The sequence below is a fragment of the Plectropomus leopardus genome, chromosome 18 (assembly GCF_026936395.1).
Source record: "Plectropomus leopardus strain MGB_pleo_1.0 chromosome 18, ASM2693639v1, whole genome shotgun sequence".
In the NCBI taxonomy this organism is placed as follows: domain Eukaryota; kingdom Metazoa; phylum Chordata; class Actinopteri; order Perciformes; family Serranidae; genus Plectropomus; species Plectropomus leopardus.
The window spans coordinates 389900-409694 of NC_142193.1; the positions used below are offsets into that span (position 1 = coordinate 389900).

At 39.5% G+C, this 19795-nt stretch overlaps 1 protein-coding gene across 1 annotated transcript; it reads right to left on the reverse strand.

Annotated features, from left to right (window-relative positions):
- Nucleotides 1-1849: 1849 nt before the first annotated feature.
- Nucleotides 1850-19294, reverse strand: LOC121956128 (serine/threonine-protein phosphatase 4 catalytic subunit B). Its single transcript, XM_042504245.2, has 9 exons — nucleotides 19135-19294; nucleotides 18206-18490; nucleotides 14732-14783; nucleotides 14575-14625; nucleotides 14130-14231; nucleotides 13726-13899; nucleotides 12290-12416; nucleotides 9048-9237; nucleotides 1850-2700 (listed from the first exon to the last, which is right to left on the reverse strand). The coding sequence occupies exons 2-9, from the start codon at nucleotides 18313-18315 to the stop codon at nucleotides 2571-2573; spliced, it is 936 nt and encodes a 311-aa protein (XP_042360179.1). The 5' UTR covers nucleotides 18316-18490; nucleotides 19135-19294; the 3' UTR covers nucleotides 1850-2570.
- Nucleotides 19295-19795: the final 501 nt, after the last annotated feature.

Consider the following 19795-nt stretch of genomic DNA (forward strand, 5'->3'; position numbering starts at 1 on the left):
TTTATCAACTAAGGGCAGTTTCAATAGGGGCAATGCATTCCTCTTCATGAACACTCACCCACTTGTACACTTTTACACCGTAAAACTTACCAAACACAACTATCATCTTAATATGTTCGCCACCAAGCAGCAGCCCTGAATGGCGCTTGCTCAAAGGCACATTGGCAATGATAATAAGGGCTAAGCAAGTACTGGTCTTTCACTTGGCCCAGATTTTTCTGCACTTACAGTGATTGAACCAGCAACTGTCTGGTTTTGATCTTGTTTTTCAATCCTTCTGGTATGTCTGTGACTGTATGACAGTTTTACTATTAAAATAAATCCACAAATAAATTAACAATTGAAAAAATGTATTTTACCATTGTGGGACATATTCTCCTCTCTCCACAACTACATCTGAAAGATGCACAGATGACAAAACAAGATCACTGAATATTATTCACATTAGGGGTAGGCAATATGGCAAAAATGTCATATCACAACTTTATTAAGGCAGGATCACGATCACGATTTTGTCACAATTCTTTTTAATTTTGGATTTTAGACTATTGTGCATGTTACTGAACAGTACAACCAAGCTAATTTCCCAATTAAGTTACCCTTTTGAGCAGATTTTAATCTGTGTGTGCAATTTTGTTTTCCACTGTTTTGATGGGAACCATATCTTTTTTCAGGTGAAATATTATTTATGTTTTTGGGGGCACAAACTCTTTGGTGTTTTCATTTTCATCCATGATTTCCCACATATGAAATACACGGGGAGGGGAAAGAAAGCCAAGACTCGACATTTTGCTATGATTTCTTTATCTGTGTATATATGGGGAAGGCATGAAACGGACAAAACCTGAAACTAACTCAAAATAGTCTTCACTTTAGTCAGTCACTTTCCACCTCTGAATATTTGTCTGTTGGTTCATTCAGACACTTTGGTGCTGTGAGGAGAAGCTTCGCTCTGTTTGTCTGTGTCTCTCTAACTGTGCCGCGCTGTCGGGCAATCAGCTGTTTGATCCGTGATAATGAAACCGCTTGGTTGTCAAATAATTGGCTGTATTCCAGTCAGCTCTTCACTGCATTACATGATTGTTCAACACTTCTGTCGCAGTGTTTTCGTGTGAGATTTGCTTTGGTGTCATGAGGGCGTGAGAGTGATGGTGAAAGCATGTGTCCAGGAGCATGAGAGTTGGCAACCCTGAAATATGTTAAAATGCAAAGCAATTTGACACTCCAATTGCTTTGCATTTTAACATACTCCCCCCCCTTCTGTAGCTCCAGTCAGACCCAGGGATGCATGTCTCTGTGTGACCGGCAGAGGCTGCGCTGCCCGCGGCCATTCTCAGAGCCAAACCACATTCTGCACTCCAGCTAAAAAGTTTGGATACCTCGTGTGTGAGCATAGAACTGCAACCAATAGAATGGGCACTTTACCATGATACAATGATCTCTCCGTGGTGGTAGATCGTGGACACATTCTAATTCTTCACAATCTTCAATCGTCATATCGCACACCCCTAATTCACATTTTTAACAGTCAAGTTCAGTCTGGATTAAAGTGTGACTCATGGCGGAACAGTTTAGACGACTCCTGACAAAACAGGCAACTACATCATTTGCAGCAGTGTAAAAACGGAAAGGAAAAACTCTTACTGATAGTGCCTCAACCAGTCTGGATTTTTATAGTAATGTTTGCATTAGTGCCTTTCAGACATGTCCTCAGAGTTTTTGGGTGAACTGACCCATTATTCATTACTTATCCTACTTAGCTTATTCACAACCAGTGATGTCCAAGAAGGTAGATTGGTAGCCATAAACATTTGTGTACATGTGTCATTAAACCACACCTGAAAAGAACTCAGCATCGATACAAAAACTTTATTCTCACAATATCAAAATTGACAGACCTATAGAGATTTGTAGATTAAAAGGAACTGAGAGAGGAAACAGCGGTGAATATAGTGACTCCTGTTGGCCAGTGATTACATTTCTGGTATATGTGACGGTGCTGAGCATCAGCATTGAGCATTGAATAGTGATACACAAACATAAGAGCAAAAAGAGGGTTGAGGAAATTCGTCATCTTGCATTTAATCCTGGCAGCAACAATTATACAAAAACAAGACAACATATGCATTGAAGGAATTCCTTAAATGATAAAATGGTTAAATGTTCTACTTCTGCATATATTTCACAAAAGAAAAAATCTAACTCCTTTCAGATACTTCTAAAACTAAATGACAATGTTTGTCTTGGAGTAATACTACAAGAGGTTAATTGTGGTATCTACAGAAAGATAGAGAAATGGAAGGAGGCTTAGGGAAGAAAACGAGAAATGACAACAGTCATGGGCCCAGTATCCACCTCGCCCCTACACCCTTCACAGTGACTGCTCTGTCAGCCTTGGGCAGTATGGCAAAAATCCAGGTCTTCAAGCTGAAGCTGTATGAAGCTTTGCTGGGTTTGGCAGGTTTTCTGTCTAACTGCTCTGAGTTCAGACTGACAGGACTGTCCAGCAGCAGGATGGAGGGCAGCTGGTGTGAAATGGTGCCAGAGATTTCAACACATCATTTAAAACTTCACAGGAAATAGTCGGCTACTGGCTTCTTGGAGGGGATGCCTCTGGTCTCCTGCGGCGCTGCTTCAAATATGATGAACTCTCGCTGTAGATGTTCATCCAGCTCCAAGATGGCCGCCACGTTTCCACATCTAATTGTTCAGAAAGAGACAGAAGTGGTTAAGTACATTAACATAGTAGGCACACCTGTTCGCTCAGTGGAGAGAGCAGGTGCCCCATGTATGAAGGCAGTGTCCTTGCCATAGTGGCCGCATGTCGTGTCCCCTTTCTTTACCCCCATCACTCTGTCCTATCTAATAAAGCTGAAACTAACCAAAAAAAAAATAAGGACATTACCATAGTAATGTTGCTAGCTACATGTCTTACGTCCCTGATGCAATAAAATCTTAAAGGACGCCGTAAACTCACTATCCAACCATCCTGGGGATGCACCCTATTTTTTTCCCCCCAAATTGCCACATTGTGGACAACAGATCCATGGGTGGAGCAATATGGCTTAACAGTAATAATGTGGTATTTTCAAGCTATATGTTTATACATGATAAATATCAATAAATCTCCTTTAACCGAGTACTCACAGAGTACTTTATGTGACTTTAAAAGACCCTTTTAACAATAACTTGAATTAATGAATATTCATGTATGTTGAAAATGTATGGGTAAGGAAGCATGTAAGAAATGGTCAAATTTAAATCCCAAATCTGAAAACGTTACAACTTTCTAATATAATTTACAAAACAAGACCGTATATGTGTCTTTACATACAGTCTATGTACCAAACATACAAATGTCATATCTGGAATTAAGCACAGAGAGCACCAAATCCATCTATCCAATATCAAGTGGGCCTAAAACAAATCTGACATGATTGTGATTTTATGTGAAATTCATAAATATTTAAATAAGCTTATATATAAATTTAATAGTTCAACACTGAGAAATAAACTTCTTTTTGAGAAGTGTTTTATGTTTTCCTTAAAAATAATATAATAATAATAATAATACATTTTATTTGTGGGTGCCTTTCAAAACACTAAAGCTCATCTAGGTACTAGGGAAAGGGTGGAAACCAGACTGAAATTGTTAATAAAGTCAGTCAGATAAGTAAGCATGAACCTGAGATGCAACTGCTTTTTTAAGGATTTTAGATAGAAAAGGTAGAAAGAAGAACAAAACAAGACAAAAGTTATTGAATATCTACGGAAGGAAAATGACGACTGCCAGTGACGATCTTTTTTTCAACACAGCGCACCTGCTCAACAGTACAAAATCACTGGGTCATCTTCGAGATGAATGAATGCAGTATTGTTTCGCGGGACAATCATATTATCAAAATGTAGCATTATCGAGGGAATAAACAGTGCTTCCCTTACATCAGTGAATACAGCATATGTGGTCACAGTGGACACTATGCCAGAGGACAACAGGGATGTCTACTGTAATATCCTACATAGACATTAATTCAGGTACATTTTATGAATCTAAAAACAGAAGGGTACTGTCTTGTTCTGTCGAGAACCTTGCGCTGAGCTGCTGACACCACCATGTCTGCCACATAGCAGAGAACTTGGGAAGAAGGCTGCTGGACAGATGTCAGGTCTATGCAGTAAGTCACGGACAGTCTTATAATAACATCTAAAACATAAATTTCACTCTCACTGGTTTCTGTAAAACGAGAAATACGTACAAAGTAATTGAAATCACATGGCACCAATGATTTCAAGACAGTCTTATCGTTCAAGGACAAAATAAAAAAAATCAAAGTTACAAGTTAATGTTTTTGTTTTTTTGTTTTTTTTTAAAATCAGCTAGGAATGGCCGATAAATCGATTTTATCGATTAATTTGAATTTGTGGTTCAGGATGATTTTTAAAAATGCAAATCTCGATTTTCTCCTCCACCATACCTTCCCAAAAATGGCCTAGTCTGGTCATCTATTTGGAACTTGTTTCGGTTTTGTGGCGTTAGATCTTAAGCAAACCACAATCCCCTGCAAAGTTTGTTTAAAGGGTGCCGCAACCAAAGGAAGCAGTGCGACCACTTTGTTTCAACATGTCAAACAGAGGCAGGAGCCAAGTGGGAAATATGTGTCTCACTCTGAGATGCACAAGACCACGTCAGCCTACAAACACCTGATATAAAGCAGCTAACATTAGTGGAAACATTTTCCCATTGTGTCCCGTATGACAGCACAGCCACCCAGTGTAAAGCTGCAGTGTTTACCCAACAATGTTGAGTAATGAGATGAGACCCCCCGCCAGGCCTAAATGTCAGCAAGGTTTGCGCAGGACGTTGAAGTTGGCCTTCACTGTATTTTTTTCCCCTTAGGATGTTTAAGCAAACTTGCCAACCCTCACAATTTTCAAAGGAGACTCCTGTTTTTCCCTGCCCTCTCCCCCAGCATCATGTTTGTCCCGTATTTCTCCTGATATAGAGCCCTCAACCATGCGCATAATCTCCATCAAAGTATGTGAAGTTGATGCAGCACTTTAATGCTTTAAATACTTTAATGAGTTTATACTTATGTTCTTTGGTGTTGCAAAGAGCTCATAAAGAAATGATGAAACGGATAATAAGCATTATTAGGGAGCTATTTTTAGACTGCACATCGATCATGTTATCAGGGCCGCTGTGGGTGTGCGATCATAACTGCTTTCTTGTTATGCTCACACATTATAGAAGAAAAATCACAAAACTTAATAAATTCTGCATATGTATGTTCCACTACAGAGGAACTATAGAACAAGCATTTTTCAGCAGCTGGGCTCTACAGAGAAACACGTCTACATTAGCCTACCTGCTAATAGATCGTCAATCAGGCCATTATATGACGGCTTCTGAATGAGTTCTGTGGTGACACTAATGACAGAGAGGCCAGTTCGACATTCCTGTCCTATTGTTGAACACAGGTATGTTTTAATAAGCTTAAGTTTTGAAAAACTTCACCCAACAGAGGCATCTGACTGTTTTAATTACTGGTAATCACGTAAAAGCGTGCCCTTGCTGCTGCCTGTAGCCTATAGCCTGTAGCAGCGGCACTGGCCATTGTCAGGATCAACTATGAAATCGCAGAAATGTTTCATGATCAAAAGATGGATTTATTATTATTGCTTCAGCTGAAGATGTTCTGCTAAAATCACATTTCTCCTATTATAAAGTTCTGTGGTTGCTTTGTTTTCATTCACACCACAAACAAACTGCACCAGGGTTTACTTGGAAGCGGAACAAGACTCCCATTTTCAAGTGGACCAGAGTTCGCTTGTTTGGTCTGCGACAGAGTTCAATTAACCTTCACACCACCCCAAACAAACTGGATTATCCGAGGAAACGAACTATGGTCCATTTAAAGTGGACATTTTTACTATTTTCAACAACTGACAAAAAGAAGGCCTAATAAACATAAATAACACACCTAGCTGATCACACAGCTGATTGAAAGATCCATTGGAACAGACTGAAAGCGCAACAGAGGTAGACCTCTCATCCAGCTGCGGATTTAGTGATTTGGAGGCCTGGTGCCCCAGCCTAACTGCCTTGTTTTGGTTTTTACCCATTCTCTAACTGGGAGTGATGGTGGGCTGTTGGCAGCTGTAGAAGAAGTTATGCTGTTCTCTATCCCCCTCAATGCAACTAATAAAGACAAATGCAGGTGATGTAGAAACACTGAAAGCTGTTGCACAGTTAGGCTGAATATTGCTAAAGATATAATATAAATTAATTCATGTAAATATGTTTTGTAAAATAACTACAGCCTTCAGTGCAAATTAAAACAACTCCCACTCCCCTGAAAATACACAGTGCACTTTTTAAGTTTGCAGCTTGCACTCAAACCCCCAAAAGGAAATTCAGTTTATTACATTAACAGAAGGGAAATTCAGTTTGCCTTTAATTTTTATTGCTAAAATTAAAATCAAAACTTGTTTTGAGTAATTTGTCATTTGTAGTTTGTTTTAAAGAAGGAAAAAAAATATTAAAATTGTTAATTGGGTTTGGTGTGAAAAAAATCAGATTTATTTTTAGGCCATATCGCCCGGCCCTAAGATCAGCTGAGTGTGTGATTAGAAGAGTCGAGTAGGCGCAAAATTGATCAGCGCAGATAAATGTCCACACACCGCCTCTGCAGTGTGGCTCATTGCGCAAGTTGCCAGGGCATTTGTGTAACACTAACAAGCAATGCAGCTCCACAACTGGCCCTGAAGACTTGAGAATATTTTTAAATGATATAAAAGACCAAAAACAGATAGAAAAACATGATGCGCAGGGTCTCGTATTCACTTGTATTTTTTTCCAGGTAGAATTCATTCACAAAGGGGGTGGGGGGGTGGGTGGGGGGCAGATTCAAATAGTTTGTGAGCAAACTCTAAAATCAGGTGAATAAAAGAGTATTCTTAAAATGCTGAATTGAGAAATCATCATCTAGAGATAAGGTAATGTTTATGCAGGTGAGGGTGGGAGAAGACCCATATATTGTGGCTGGGAGTGAAACAAACAGGCACATCGTGGAAGCAGGCAGTAATTATCACAAATGCAATGGGAGCGGACAGGAACAGGATTAAGACAACAGTCCCATGCAGGGCTATACCGCAGTGTACTGATTTTCAAGACACATTTCTGAATTGACACTATGACGTGCAGTACCACACCCTGCCCGCCTCCAGCACATATGACCAATTATTTTCCAACCCAACCTGAGAACAGAAGATCTGGCCAACACGAAACTGACTATCCTTAAATGACCATGCGCTGTTCAAATAATTTGGTTAGTATGAGGTCAAATTTATGTCAAATATCAAGAGGGCAATAAATATATTCACAAGCAAATTATAATGTCTCACTTGCAGATATTGCCACACACACAATAAAATGCTTTGCACACAAATTCAACAACCTTGCACACAACCTTGAGCAAATTCTATTGTTTTACGTCCATTCAGCTCTTCACACACACATTCATCAGCAAGCACTCACACTGACTCCATGTAAGAAGCTGTCTGCTCACAAAGCAGACAGCTTCTTACAGGAAGGCTGTGTGCTTGCTGTAAATGAGTGCGCAAAGAATTTAATCACGTGTGTGGAAGTTAATATCTGCACATATGAAACCATATAATTTGCTAGTGGGTACTGAATCTTTTGTGAGGTGGTTGAATTTGTGCACAAAGATTTTTATTGTGTGCATTGGCATTAATATCTGTACATGCAAGACATTGTAATTCACTGCTGAATATATGTATTGCCCCCTTAAGATTTGACATAAATTTGACAGCATAGGGTAAAGAAGCATTATTTAGAGTGATTACTGTAAAGGAGCGATTTGTAATCTCCAGTTACGCAGTTCATACTAATAGAGGTATGAAGAGGTATGAAGAGGAAGAGGTATGAGTATTTTACCCTTTAAATGTCGGTCTAATACTGTGTCCATACAACTGCAATTTACAGTCATCAGTCTTCAATAAAGGCAATTCATAACTGACAGCAGAGCAAGAATACAGCCAGTCAAAGTAAGGCTGCTTTCTTAGGGTTTTCACATTTGGCGTTTGTGGTTTCAATACAACACCAGCTGGCTAAACTTCTTCCTCCTCTCCTGCGGCAAACTAGAGGCTACAGTGACCATCGCCTCTCAGGCCAGGATGCATTATTACAGAAGGGATGATCCGTCCCTGGCTGCTTGGCAGCGGATATCTCTGTAATACAATACATAGACATCTTGGACATAATGACAAAGGTGTGACTTCTTCACACTCTGTTGATAGGGTTAGTTCATTTGTTAAATGTTTTAAACTAAAATGATGTCCAGAGCTTACATAATGCACCTTTAAGACATTTCATACATGTGAAACAAAGATAATATATTTTATTAAAAAAGGTAATTCGGGAAACACAATTCAATACTTTCCAGCCATGGCCAGCATTATTAATAATCTTTAAAAAAATAATGAATACATGAAGTAAAGAACAGATCTTCTGTTTTTATACACACTAAAAAAATAATATAGCTTCTTCACAGTCTGTTGAGTTAGTATTTTGACTTCATTTTATTTCCAGGTTCAGATCTGGGTTAAACACACGGGCGAGTTAAACCGCTGGTTCTTGATGATAATTATATTAAAATAAAATGAAAATGTAAATGACAGAATCTCGTCAATAGCATCGAAAGTGCCAAATTAAAATGCTTTGCTTATTCTCATAATATTTAGCAGCACCTCTACAAAGTAAACACAGCTGTTAGGAATGCACCTGACTGAAGCGGCTAACATATTTCAGCCAGCAGTCAAAAGTCAGAGGATTAACACATTAAGTTAACCTGCATTTTTAATCCACGTTGTTCTGATAAACTGGCTCCATTCAAATGAATCAGAGTGCTGTGGTCTTGTTATATTATACACCTTAAAAGCTGTGCTTTTAACTGGGACTTGATACTTGAACTTGTCTTAGAAGGTTCTGGCGTTTTGTCTATTCAAACAGGACTGTATCAACATACCTGTAGCAATAGTTGGGTGCTGACCACACAGTGAGCACCGTCTCGTTGAAGTGCCACTTGTAGCCCTCCATGACCAACTGGTGTGCTCGACAGATCATGTGGATGTCATTTGCTGCGTTGAACTGGGCCACCACGTCACTTCCAAATAAGTAGCCAGCACCCCTGGGACTCACCCCCCATCCTGTGGTGTCTGAGGCAGAAAAGGTCAGTGGCATCAGAGTTTAAAGCTGATAACTACTATTGTATATCAAACTACATTTCCACCACTGCATAGATTCCCACACATTAATTTATTTGTGGTTGGTCACCACAGCTAAATCATCTACCACAAATAGATTTTTGGAGTGGGGCTGTTAATTAAGAGCATTATTATAATATAATATAACATAATACAACATGGGGTTTAAGGATTAAGCTCATTTTCCCCATTTTTTTGCTGGTCAAAGTTACAGGAATGCATAAGGTGTGTGATATGAAATACAAACATAGTACACATTGTCTAGTTATTATCATCATTAACTTCCTTCCATATGTTCAATGGCATCTTAAGAAACAAAACTTTTCCACTGTTTTCCCTTCAGCTTCCATGCGCAAGGGGCAGGGACAGTCCATCAAGCTGATGGGGGATTTCTTTCGTGTCTTTTTATTTCTCTTATGTGGTATCTATAAACAAAGAGTGAAACTCCGGCACACTGTCGAGCTTACTGCTGACATATTTATTGAATGAATAAAACAATGTTTCAGTCTGACAGACCTTTGTGAATTTTATGTGATACACCTGATGAAGCTCTGTTCCTGTCAGCAGTAAGTGGGACAGCGTGCAGGAGTTTCTCTCTTTACCACATAAGACAAATAAACAGACAAAATAAAATGCACCCTTTGTGGAAATACCTGTCATACATTCTGTTTTGCAGATTCTCTTCAGCTCGTATGCGTTAACAAAATCATAAGACTCAATAGAGGAAAAACTCCACTGAATGGCAGCGTTGCTGCTGCTTTACCGCCACAGAGATCAGTTGTGGATTTTTTCAAATACAGTGTAAACTTCAACTGATATTATTTTTCTAGGTTTTCTGCAGCCCCGTCCACAGCAGGACATCGCTTAGCTTCCGTACCGGTGTGGAGGGACTTTACTTCATTTTTCAAAGGAGGGGGGTGGCTGGGGTGTGACTTTTCTATTTAAAATGAAAATAAAATACTACCTTTTCATGTTGTATGTCCCTCACCTAGGACAAAATTAAAAACAAGTCCCTCCCCAATGGCTTAATGTTTTAAAAATGCCTTACCTGGTTTCCAGCAGCTCTTCTGCCCTCAAAAATAACACAGTCCCTATCTCTAACCAGCTAGTTGCAGAGTTTACAAATGAATCGTCCTTAGACAAGGATGTTACAGCCCTCTGTGAAACCAGTCTATCAGTTATTAACTAAGGATCTTCTGCTCCCAACCTAGAAAGACAAGGAGTTGACTCACAACCTTAAAAGAAAAATAGCCGATGTTTTAAAGGTTTAGAAGACAAATAAAGCGCACCACATTAAAGATGTGCTCCTGGTAAACCGCGAATACGTTGCTCTATCACCGCAGTGACAAAAAATGCATACCGTCACAGCCCTACCAGCTACTAATTCCATCTGGTTGCTTGGGCATGTTACTGCTGGTGGCGTCATACAACAGTGCATTTTTTGAATTTGCATCAGAGTCTTGTGTCCTGTTGGCCCTGAACAAGGTCTGTCAGTCCAGTGCAATAGCTTGAGCCAGGATGTTACCCTGGATTTCCACTGCTTGCATGTGCGTTGCGGTACGGCTCTGCTGCAGTTTTGCTCTGTGCTCTCTAATCTGTCAACTCCCACTGGTTGCAGTTTGAGTCTGGCACGGTGCAGCACTTACAGATAAGCTGGGGTGGCAAGACCGAGGAGATCCCGTGGTAATTATAGAATCACGCACAACATATCAGTACAGTACAGAAGAAAACAGTAATAACTCCATTCACTACCATAACTCCCAATAAGTTGTTCCATGCCATTTCCTTTCTATGGTTGTCCTTACAAAAATGATGTATGGTGTCATAAATAATTTTGTGGTTTTCCACCTCCATAATTAGCTTCTCCTTATTCATGTTCTCTGTAGTGACCTCTGACCCGCTGACCCCAGGTCATGTGATGATTGTGATGTTCTGTTGATGTAGGTAATTGAAATACAGTCAAATGTAAACACGTAGTGTTTTATTCTGAAAATTAACTGGATGTTTTAATGTTGTGTCGCTGTCTGATTTCCTGTCTGCTCTGTGCTTAATTTGGCTAAATTGATGCAAAGTGCTGGCAAGAAAGAGCCTGGCGTATCTGATCCACAAGCGTCCGGACTGTCGGAGATGGGAGGGAGTTGATTGGCAATGCAGCGGAGCCAGTGGAAGTTAACACGTATACTAGAGTGTAATCCATTTGCTCTGTCTCCCGTGACAGATCGGAGCCAGGGGAAATTAGGGGTTAACCATGTCTGTAAGGATGTGGGCAGAGCAGTCTCTGACGTCCCATTGCTGAATGAGCCTCAACTGCATCTCATCGACATTCTCCTGCTAGTGGACAGTAGCCAGAAGCAGGTTTGGTAAAAGATCAGCTCTCTGTCCAATTCAGTTTAGCCTTGCCCTGATGCCAGCTCCCTCCCTCTCTTCGTCCGGCACGTTCTATTTCATTTCTCCCCTGTGGTCTGACTGGCTGCAAAGCATATGCTGTTGATGGAGATCCTCTCGCAGTCTGCTGCATTCAGTCCAAAAACCCACACAACTTTTCCCAAAGTTAATAAGAGCTTCTCTATTGTAGAGAAGTCGTGCTTCAACAGAAGGGGCCATGGAGTTGTTAAAATAAAAAAAATATATAAAAGTAGCAAGGATTTGTGGGGCTACTGACTGCTGCATCTACATGCCCTGCCATCGTCATACATACACACACATACATATACATATATATATATATATATATATATATATATATATATATATATATATATATATATATATATATATATACACACACAGATGGTGCTGCAGAATGTCAGGCGCACTGCATGTGAAACTTAATCGTTCATTCTGTGGGGTCTGAAAGTTAAGTTTCACTTGACCAACATATGCAAACAGCTCCTTGAATCAATTGATGTGATCTGATCAGCTGTGAATGGATCTACATCTTAATAATCTACCCCACTGGTGACAAATTGCTATGAAGGAAAAAAAGAACAGATTGCTTGTATACCTTCAGGGTCTGACCACAGGAGGTCACACATTGGCCCATCATGGGGAACTTCCTGTTTTCTGTCAATGGTTCTGATTTGGTCCAGTGTTTGGATGGAGGGAGACAAGCCACCGTGCACACAGAAGATCTGTAGAACAGAGACAGGGAAAGAGAGGAGTGTATCAACTAAATGACATACCAGGGTACCCCCAGGGTTGTCAAAGTTAAATTTAGGACTTTTAAGACATTTTTAATACTATCTAAAATGAAATTTAATGTCAACTTTAAGGCCATACTGGCAAACATCTGATGGATATAATGCAAAATATGTGGACATTTTCAGACCAAGAAATAATTATATACCAAATAATTAAATGTAATATAACATGTTAGCAATACTCACATTCATATGTGATTAATGTAGCGTTGTAAGGTGTGTGTCTGTACTCTAATAACATTAAATGAAAAAGATATTACTTTGTTGCATTAAGAGTCCAAACCAGAACCAAAGAGGCCTAAAAAGAAAATTGTGATTTTATGTGAAATCAATAAAAATTTAAATGAGCTACTGTTTAAATTTAATGGTTAAACATTTTGTGAGATAAACTGTCTTTCTAAGAAGAGCTTTTAGGTATCTTTAACTTTAACTATCAATAAAACAGGATGATAACTATGATAGGAAAATGGTGATCACTGTTGATAATCATTTCAACACACAGCGCATCCCCTGGACAGTCGAGTCATCATCTACATGAATGGTTACAGTATTGATCAGTGGCACAATTATTATCAAAATAAAGCATTATCAGAGGGAAAAAAAAAAAAAGTGCATTCCCCAGACAGTAAAATGGTCACTGACAGCGAATACTGTGCTGGAGGATAACAGGGGTGTCTGTAGTAATATCCTATGTATACATGAATTCGGGTACATTTTATGAATCTAAAGATATAAAGTTATTGTTTTGTATTGTTGCGAACTCTGTGCTGAGCCGCCAACACCACCCCCTCAGCCCACAGAGCAGAGAGCAGGGATGACAGCAAGTACACGGGTGTCAGATGTGCGCAAAGTACCGGAGTGAAAAAAAAAAAACCAGTCATCACGGACAGTCTGATAAGAACATCTATAACACAGCATGATGCGTAACATGCAACATTACTGTGAGGAACAGTAAAACAAGTACAACAATTTAGACCTCTATAAACAAATTTAAGACTGTTGATGAATTTAAGACTTTTTAGGACCTTAAATTTGAGAGTTTTAAACTCAAGGTATTTTAAGATTTTAAGACCTTGTGGGTACCCTGGGACCACACATAGGGTTTCCCTAAACTGAGATGTTACTTAACCAGCTATTAGAGTATCAATACCTCTACAGAAACATATGAGTGTCTGGGAATTTATTGCACAGATTTTAATTGTCAGAAAAAATGAAAGAAATACTGCCAAACATATCTCACCTTGCCATCAATAATAGCAGAGAGGGACAAATAGTCAAATATCTCAGTGCAGTATCTCCAGACTGTGACTGAGCCGTACTTGCGGAGGCACTCGTCATAGAAGCCATAGACCTGGGTGATTTGTCTGGACTCATGGTTTCCCCGAATTAAAGTTATCCTGTCTGGATAGCGCACCTGAGGAGCACAGTAGAAGCAATGTGATGAGAGCAAGGGGATTCCATAACCCTTCTGCATGTCCTCAAGATATTAAAAAAAAATAAGCACAAGAATATATAGAATACATACAAGAAACACACACAGGGCTGCTTCTCCTGTTAAAAACTGCTGTAACAGTTGCTGAGCAGGTACAAAGATCATACATTTTCTCCAAACACTTACATATCAGAAAAAAAGAAACTGTATACCTTAAGAGCTAGCAGAAGAAGGAAAGTCTCCACACTGTAGAAACCTCTGTCCACAAAGTCACCCATGAAGAGATAATTTGTCTCTGGGACATCGCCACCAACCTGTCATGTGATAAGATTAAAATCAAGCAGTTTAACATTGGGGTACTGTGAACACCATGTAAATGAATCTACATTACATTGACACCAGTATCAAGCTTGACACAGGATCTGTTTGTCTGGATTGAGGAGCAGCACTCCTGGCAAACAGATCCCATCCAACAACTAGACCATGTCTTGCAAGCCCAACAATGTTACAAGATTTGTCTACAACCTGCTCCAAATTGGTATGTCAGATGTGGGCACTGTGATGACAAATGCAGTTAGAAAAACTTTCAACCAGAAATAAAAGCAAAATGTGACTACTACATTTGTAGTATAAAGCGTGTAACACACAGAAACTTACTCTAAACAGCTCTTTCAAGTCATAGAACTGACCATGTATATCACCACAAACCTTTGAGGGAAAACAAACAAAAACCAGAAGAAATATTAATACCACATTTAATCCACTTTAAGCCAAATTATGAGCAGACAACAGTAAAAAAAAAAACATAACTTACTGTGACAGGGGAGTCCACTCTCTGGACATTGCTTTCTTCAACCAGAATCTCTCTGAAAATACAGACATTCTGATTGATACACATATATTATCAGTTTGAGGGTGTGGGGTGGGGCAAAACACACACACACATAAGCATATACATATATATACATACAGATATATGCATACATACATGGAGTGCCCCATGGATGACATTTTTTTGTAGACCAGCCTAGAAGCTAACATCGCCCCAGTTCCTCATCGAAAAGCCTATAGGATTTCTCCACTGGACTTTGGATTATTGCAGAAAATAAGCTCTGTGGTAAAAAAACGTTTATGATACCAACATGCTTGGTTCAGCAAGATAATCTTCACAAAAGAACACAATTTTCATGTTTTTTGAGGTCTAATTGTAATCACCAGACGTAAAAATCTACTGCTAGGCTAAAATGAACTATACTACAGTTGCGTCTCCACAAGGCCGCAAAGCTGTGTTCAGCACAGTTCGGTGGGATAGCGTTCTGTAGTCTCATTTAGGGACACAAAAAGGAACATAGCATCGAAGTTTATGAGTGGGGTTTTTACTGACCCATTTTATGTCATAGAACAAAACGTGTTCTTAAGCTAACCACAGACCTTATTTAAGGCTTCCAACCAAAAACCCATTCAAAAAACCCTGAAATTTTGAGACAAGGGAATCTGAGGTAATGAAAAGCTAAGTAAATTCCATGTTTTAGGACCTTACTGGGGTTCTCTCTCTTTCTGTGTCTCTCCAGATATATATGTGTGCACACACATATACACATACACACACACATACATATATATGTATATATGTTAGGGATGTAATGGTTCACTCATTTCACAATTCGATAGGATTCACAACACTGGGTTCACAATATGATTTTCTCAAAATTGTTTTAAAATACAAAATGAGATTACAGAAAAAGTATGACTGAAATATATTGTTTTAATTATTTCAAACAATAATTTTACAAAATACTGCATTTTCTGTTCTTTTCTAAATCAATTTAAAGATTCCCTCATTATTTCTGAGGTAGGGTATAAATGCCAAAACACAAACTATGCCATGAATGCAAACTTTCACTTGGGACAGAGGTTGCTGGTGTGTAAAGGTATGCTTTTGCCAAAGCGGAAAGCAGAGAGGGCGAGTTTGAAGAACTAAGTTGGCCATTTCCCACTCGCAGGTTATAAGTTGGGCTTTCTCATTGGCTCTTGTACTTGTTTGGGCAAGTGGGGTTGCAAATGCGCTTGTCAATGTGGTTTGGCCGTGTAGTTGTCGTTAAGGAGTAACGTGCGTAGGCGGGGCTTACCACAGGTCCTCACTATGATGCCGGCTCACATGCTGCATCATCTTAGTTGTGCTATTTGTATAGTTCAACAACCTCTTGCAATATTTGCAGACCGGGTTTTTTTTCTGTCTTTTCTGTTACCTTTATCTTTCACCTTTATACTTTCTGAATTAAGGAAGCTCAAAATGCCACCACACTTCCAATTTGAAACTTTAGGGCACATCTTCTCTTTCAATATTGCCTGTCACAGAGCCTTTGCTTTGTCTTATTTACATTGACGAGCTGTCTCTAGTCTTGGACATGACGTAGGACACTGCGCAAGTATTGACGTGACACTTTGAGCAAGCAAAGTCAAAAGCAGACTACCCTCTCTACTGTTAAAACAAGTATCACGGTGATGATATTTTGAATCTTATGCAGTTTTTTTCCCAATTTTTAACTGCCTAGTGATGCTTCATTACATCCATAATGTATGTATACAAGAGCCCAGCCGACTTACCGGTTTACCAATAATCTTGGCCGATATGAGTCTCTCACAGACCTATATTGGCATCTGCGTATATTTCTTCCAATATGCGCCGATTAGACAATTTTTTTAAAGACCATACAATGCAGAAAACGATGCTTGGGTGGTTTAGAAATGGTTTCATTATATAGTTTGTCCAGCACATTGCACTCTGCCTCCATTGTTTTCACTACTCTTAGAACTCTGAAGCACATTAGCAGAGCTAACGTCACTGCAGAGCAGATGGTGAAGCAGGTAAGCCACATAGAAATACATACTGTTAAAATAATAAACAATGGCCCCATCATTTTGCAAACGAACAAGACGATCTAAGGTCCCAGGGTGACAGGAGGAAAGGACCCTGTCAGCGGTGTTCAATTTAAAAAGCAAGAGACATTTGTGACGTATTTAGATCATCACAGAACAAGGAGGTAATATACTGTCATTTATTACCACGCTCGCTTCTCCCAGTAACCGCAGAACACCACTGTAAGCGGCTGTCAGCCCAGCATCTCCCCCTTCGTGCAGGTGCACAGGCAGGAGGAGAGGAGACGCTCTTGCAGTGTGAATTCAGGTGTAGTTTGTTTCCAGCTCGGTTATTTTGAAAGACTAAACTAATATCTGATATTTGATTCCTTCCAACTCTCAACAAGCAGAACAATATGTAAATATGTAGAGATCACAACAAAGCCGTTAGGCCTACTTAGGGACTGTTCTGTAACTGTGGTGCTTTCTAACATTCTGGGAAATGTTCCACTCTATAGCTGCAGTATAACTCAAACAGATTACTCCTCCACCCTCTTCTGTCCCCAGTGAGAGGGGTTTTTTTTAGCTCCCTGGAAGGTGTAAATGCTGAGAAGCTATACTTCTTGTTTTACAAACAGATCCTAATTCACTGGCAGTTTTAAAATAGTCAGCAGTTGGTTGATTCTTAACAGTGCTGTTGATTATTTAGCTATTTATTTTACTGTATTTATTCTTTTTTTAAAATGGTCAGCATACACACCATACAGTACTGATGTGTATCTTATCTTATTAGTCTCACGCTCTCATGACACCAAAGCAAATCTCATGCCAAAACACTGCAACAGCAGAAGTGTTGAGCAATCATGTAATGCAGTGAAGGACTGACTGTAGAATACAGCCAATTACTTGACAACCGAGCGGCGTTTCACTATCACCAATCAAACAGCTCATTGCCCGACAGCGCAAACGGCTTTGTTACCTCTAAGTTTTAAGTCATTATTATCTCAATTAGATTTACTGAAATAAATGTGCGTATGTGAAACAAAAAGGGGATTTATTATTTTGGCTGGTAAAAAACATGCTTAGCTTGTAGATTTTTTCCACAAAATTGGCACTGTCTGGCAGACTGTAATGCCTCAACCAAAGTTATCAGCAACAATCACCTACAGATGCAGCAATGCTGAATGTGCAGCCTATCCCTCCCCATTCTGAAAACATCCTATGATTTCAGTGTGTGTATCATTACTTTTTGAACATTTTCCAGCACATTTCAACATTATCTCTATATATCAATTATCGCAATGATTTTTTGAACACGATGATTGTGATATGAAAATGTAATATCGTTACATCTATCAGATATATGTGTGTGTGTCTGTGTGTTTCTGTTTTCTGTGTCTGTACAATATGCATAGATGTGATCTATTACCTGGCTTTGGCACACAGTGCCTTGACTTCATTTTCTTTAATGAGCTCACAGCGTCTGAGCTGCTCTATCTGTCGGTCCAGGTCACTGATGTCTCCCATTGTGACACACATAGGGAGGGAGATCTGCTCACACACTATGGTCACACACAAGCACCGGGGTCACTGAAGAACAGGCTTTCTCCTCAGCCAACAGGTGCAGGCAGTTGAACTTCTTTCTCGTAAATTAATAGGGTTCTTCAACGCTTGGACGTCAGGCACTTGTTTTGCGGATGTTCACAGTAAGGAACTGTAGTTGAGAGAAAGACATGTTGAAGAAGGTAAACAACAAACTTAACCTGGGGGAAAAAGGCATGATCCCTCATGCAACCGGAGAAATTTGTGAAACATTAGTTGGGGTTATGTGCTTGTTAACTTCAGTTTTCTCAATCTGATTATTGACGGACATTACATGATAAAGATAATCTATTCAGGGAATTCGCATTGCATTTTTCGTTTATTTACACAGAACACAGACAAACGCTTAACGGGAGAAAACTGACATTATTTCTTAGGGAATGTTAAGGCCTTTGGGCGTAGCTAAACAGTAAGCTAACCATTAGCATGTTAGCTTACACCACTGCTAACGACGTCAGCGACTGATTCTTTGATAACTTCTCCAACCATTTTGTTTAAGAATTAGCTCTGAATATGAACACCGATGTCTGCCCGCTGATACATAACAACTGCACACACTCAGTGTGCAAATAAAACGCAGACACGAATTAATCTGATGTTAGCTGACGAAATGCTTAAAGTTAGCTGGCTAATCACAGGCTAACACTACTTGGGTAATTTTGTGAGCAACCCTTCAGAAGGATTCACACTCCGCTGCTACTTCGACGAAACACGACGAAGAGCAATTCCAGTTAAGTGGATGACAGCAGAACAAACCTCTATACGTTTAATTCCCTGGATTTTGTTGTGTTTTGTCGTCCACTGACTCCTCTTCTCCCTCGGTGCCGTCTTTGCCGGTTCACTCTGCCCAGCTCATGAATCAACACTAGGGACTTCACTGTAACTTCCGGTGTCGGGGACGCGCATTGCTCAGTGTGGCCCATAGACATAATATACAACCCTAACCCCGTATATAATGTCTATGAGTGTGGTTGGTGTTGTGTTAAGGCAGTTACCCCTGATAGGAATTGTGTGGAGCGGGCATGCCTGCATTGGGACACGTCGATTTTAAGGAAACTAAACAAGCAAAAAGAAGATTGTTTAATTTATCGTTTTTGCATTGTTGCTTTACCAACTATGTTTTACAGTGTAGCAAGTAACTCGTAAATGATAGATGCGTTTATTCTTCTGTATGTGTTGAATTTCGTGATATTGATTCTATTGAAGTGAGAATGTCTTCTGAAAAAACAAGGCAATCATAGCTCCTTCTTCATAAAGCAAACGTTTTAAAAACCTGTATTATTTAACCAAGACAATTATCTGACTTGGTCTTCCTATGTTCCTATGTTATGTAATTCACTGAATTTGCAGTCAACAGGCTACCATAAAAGCAAGATCAGTGTAATCTGTATCCCCACTACTTCACACACATGCTTTA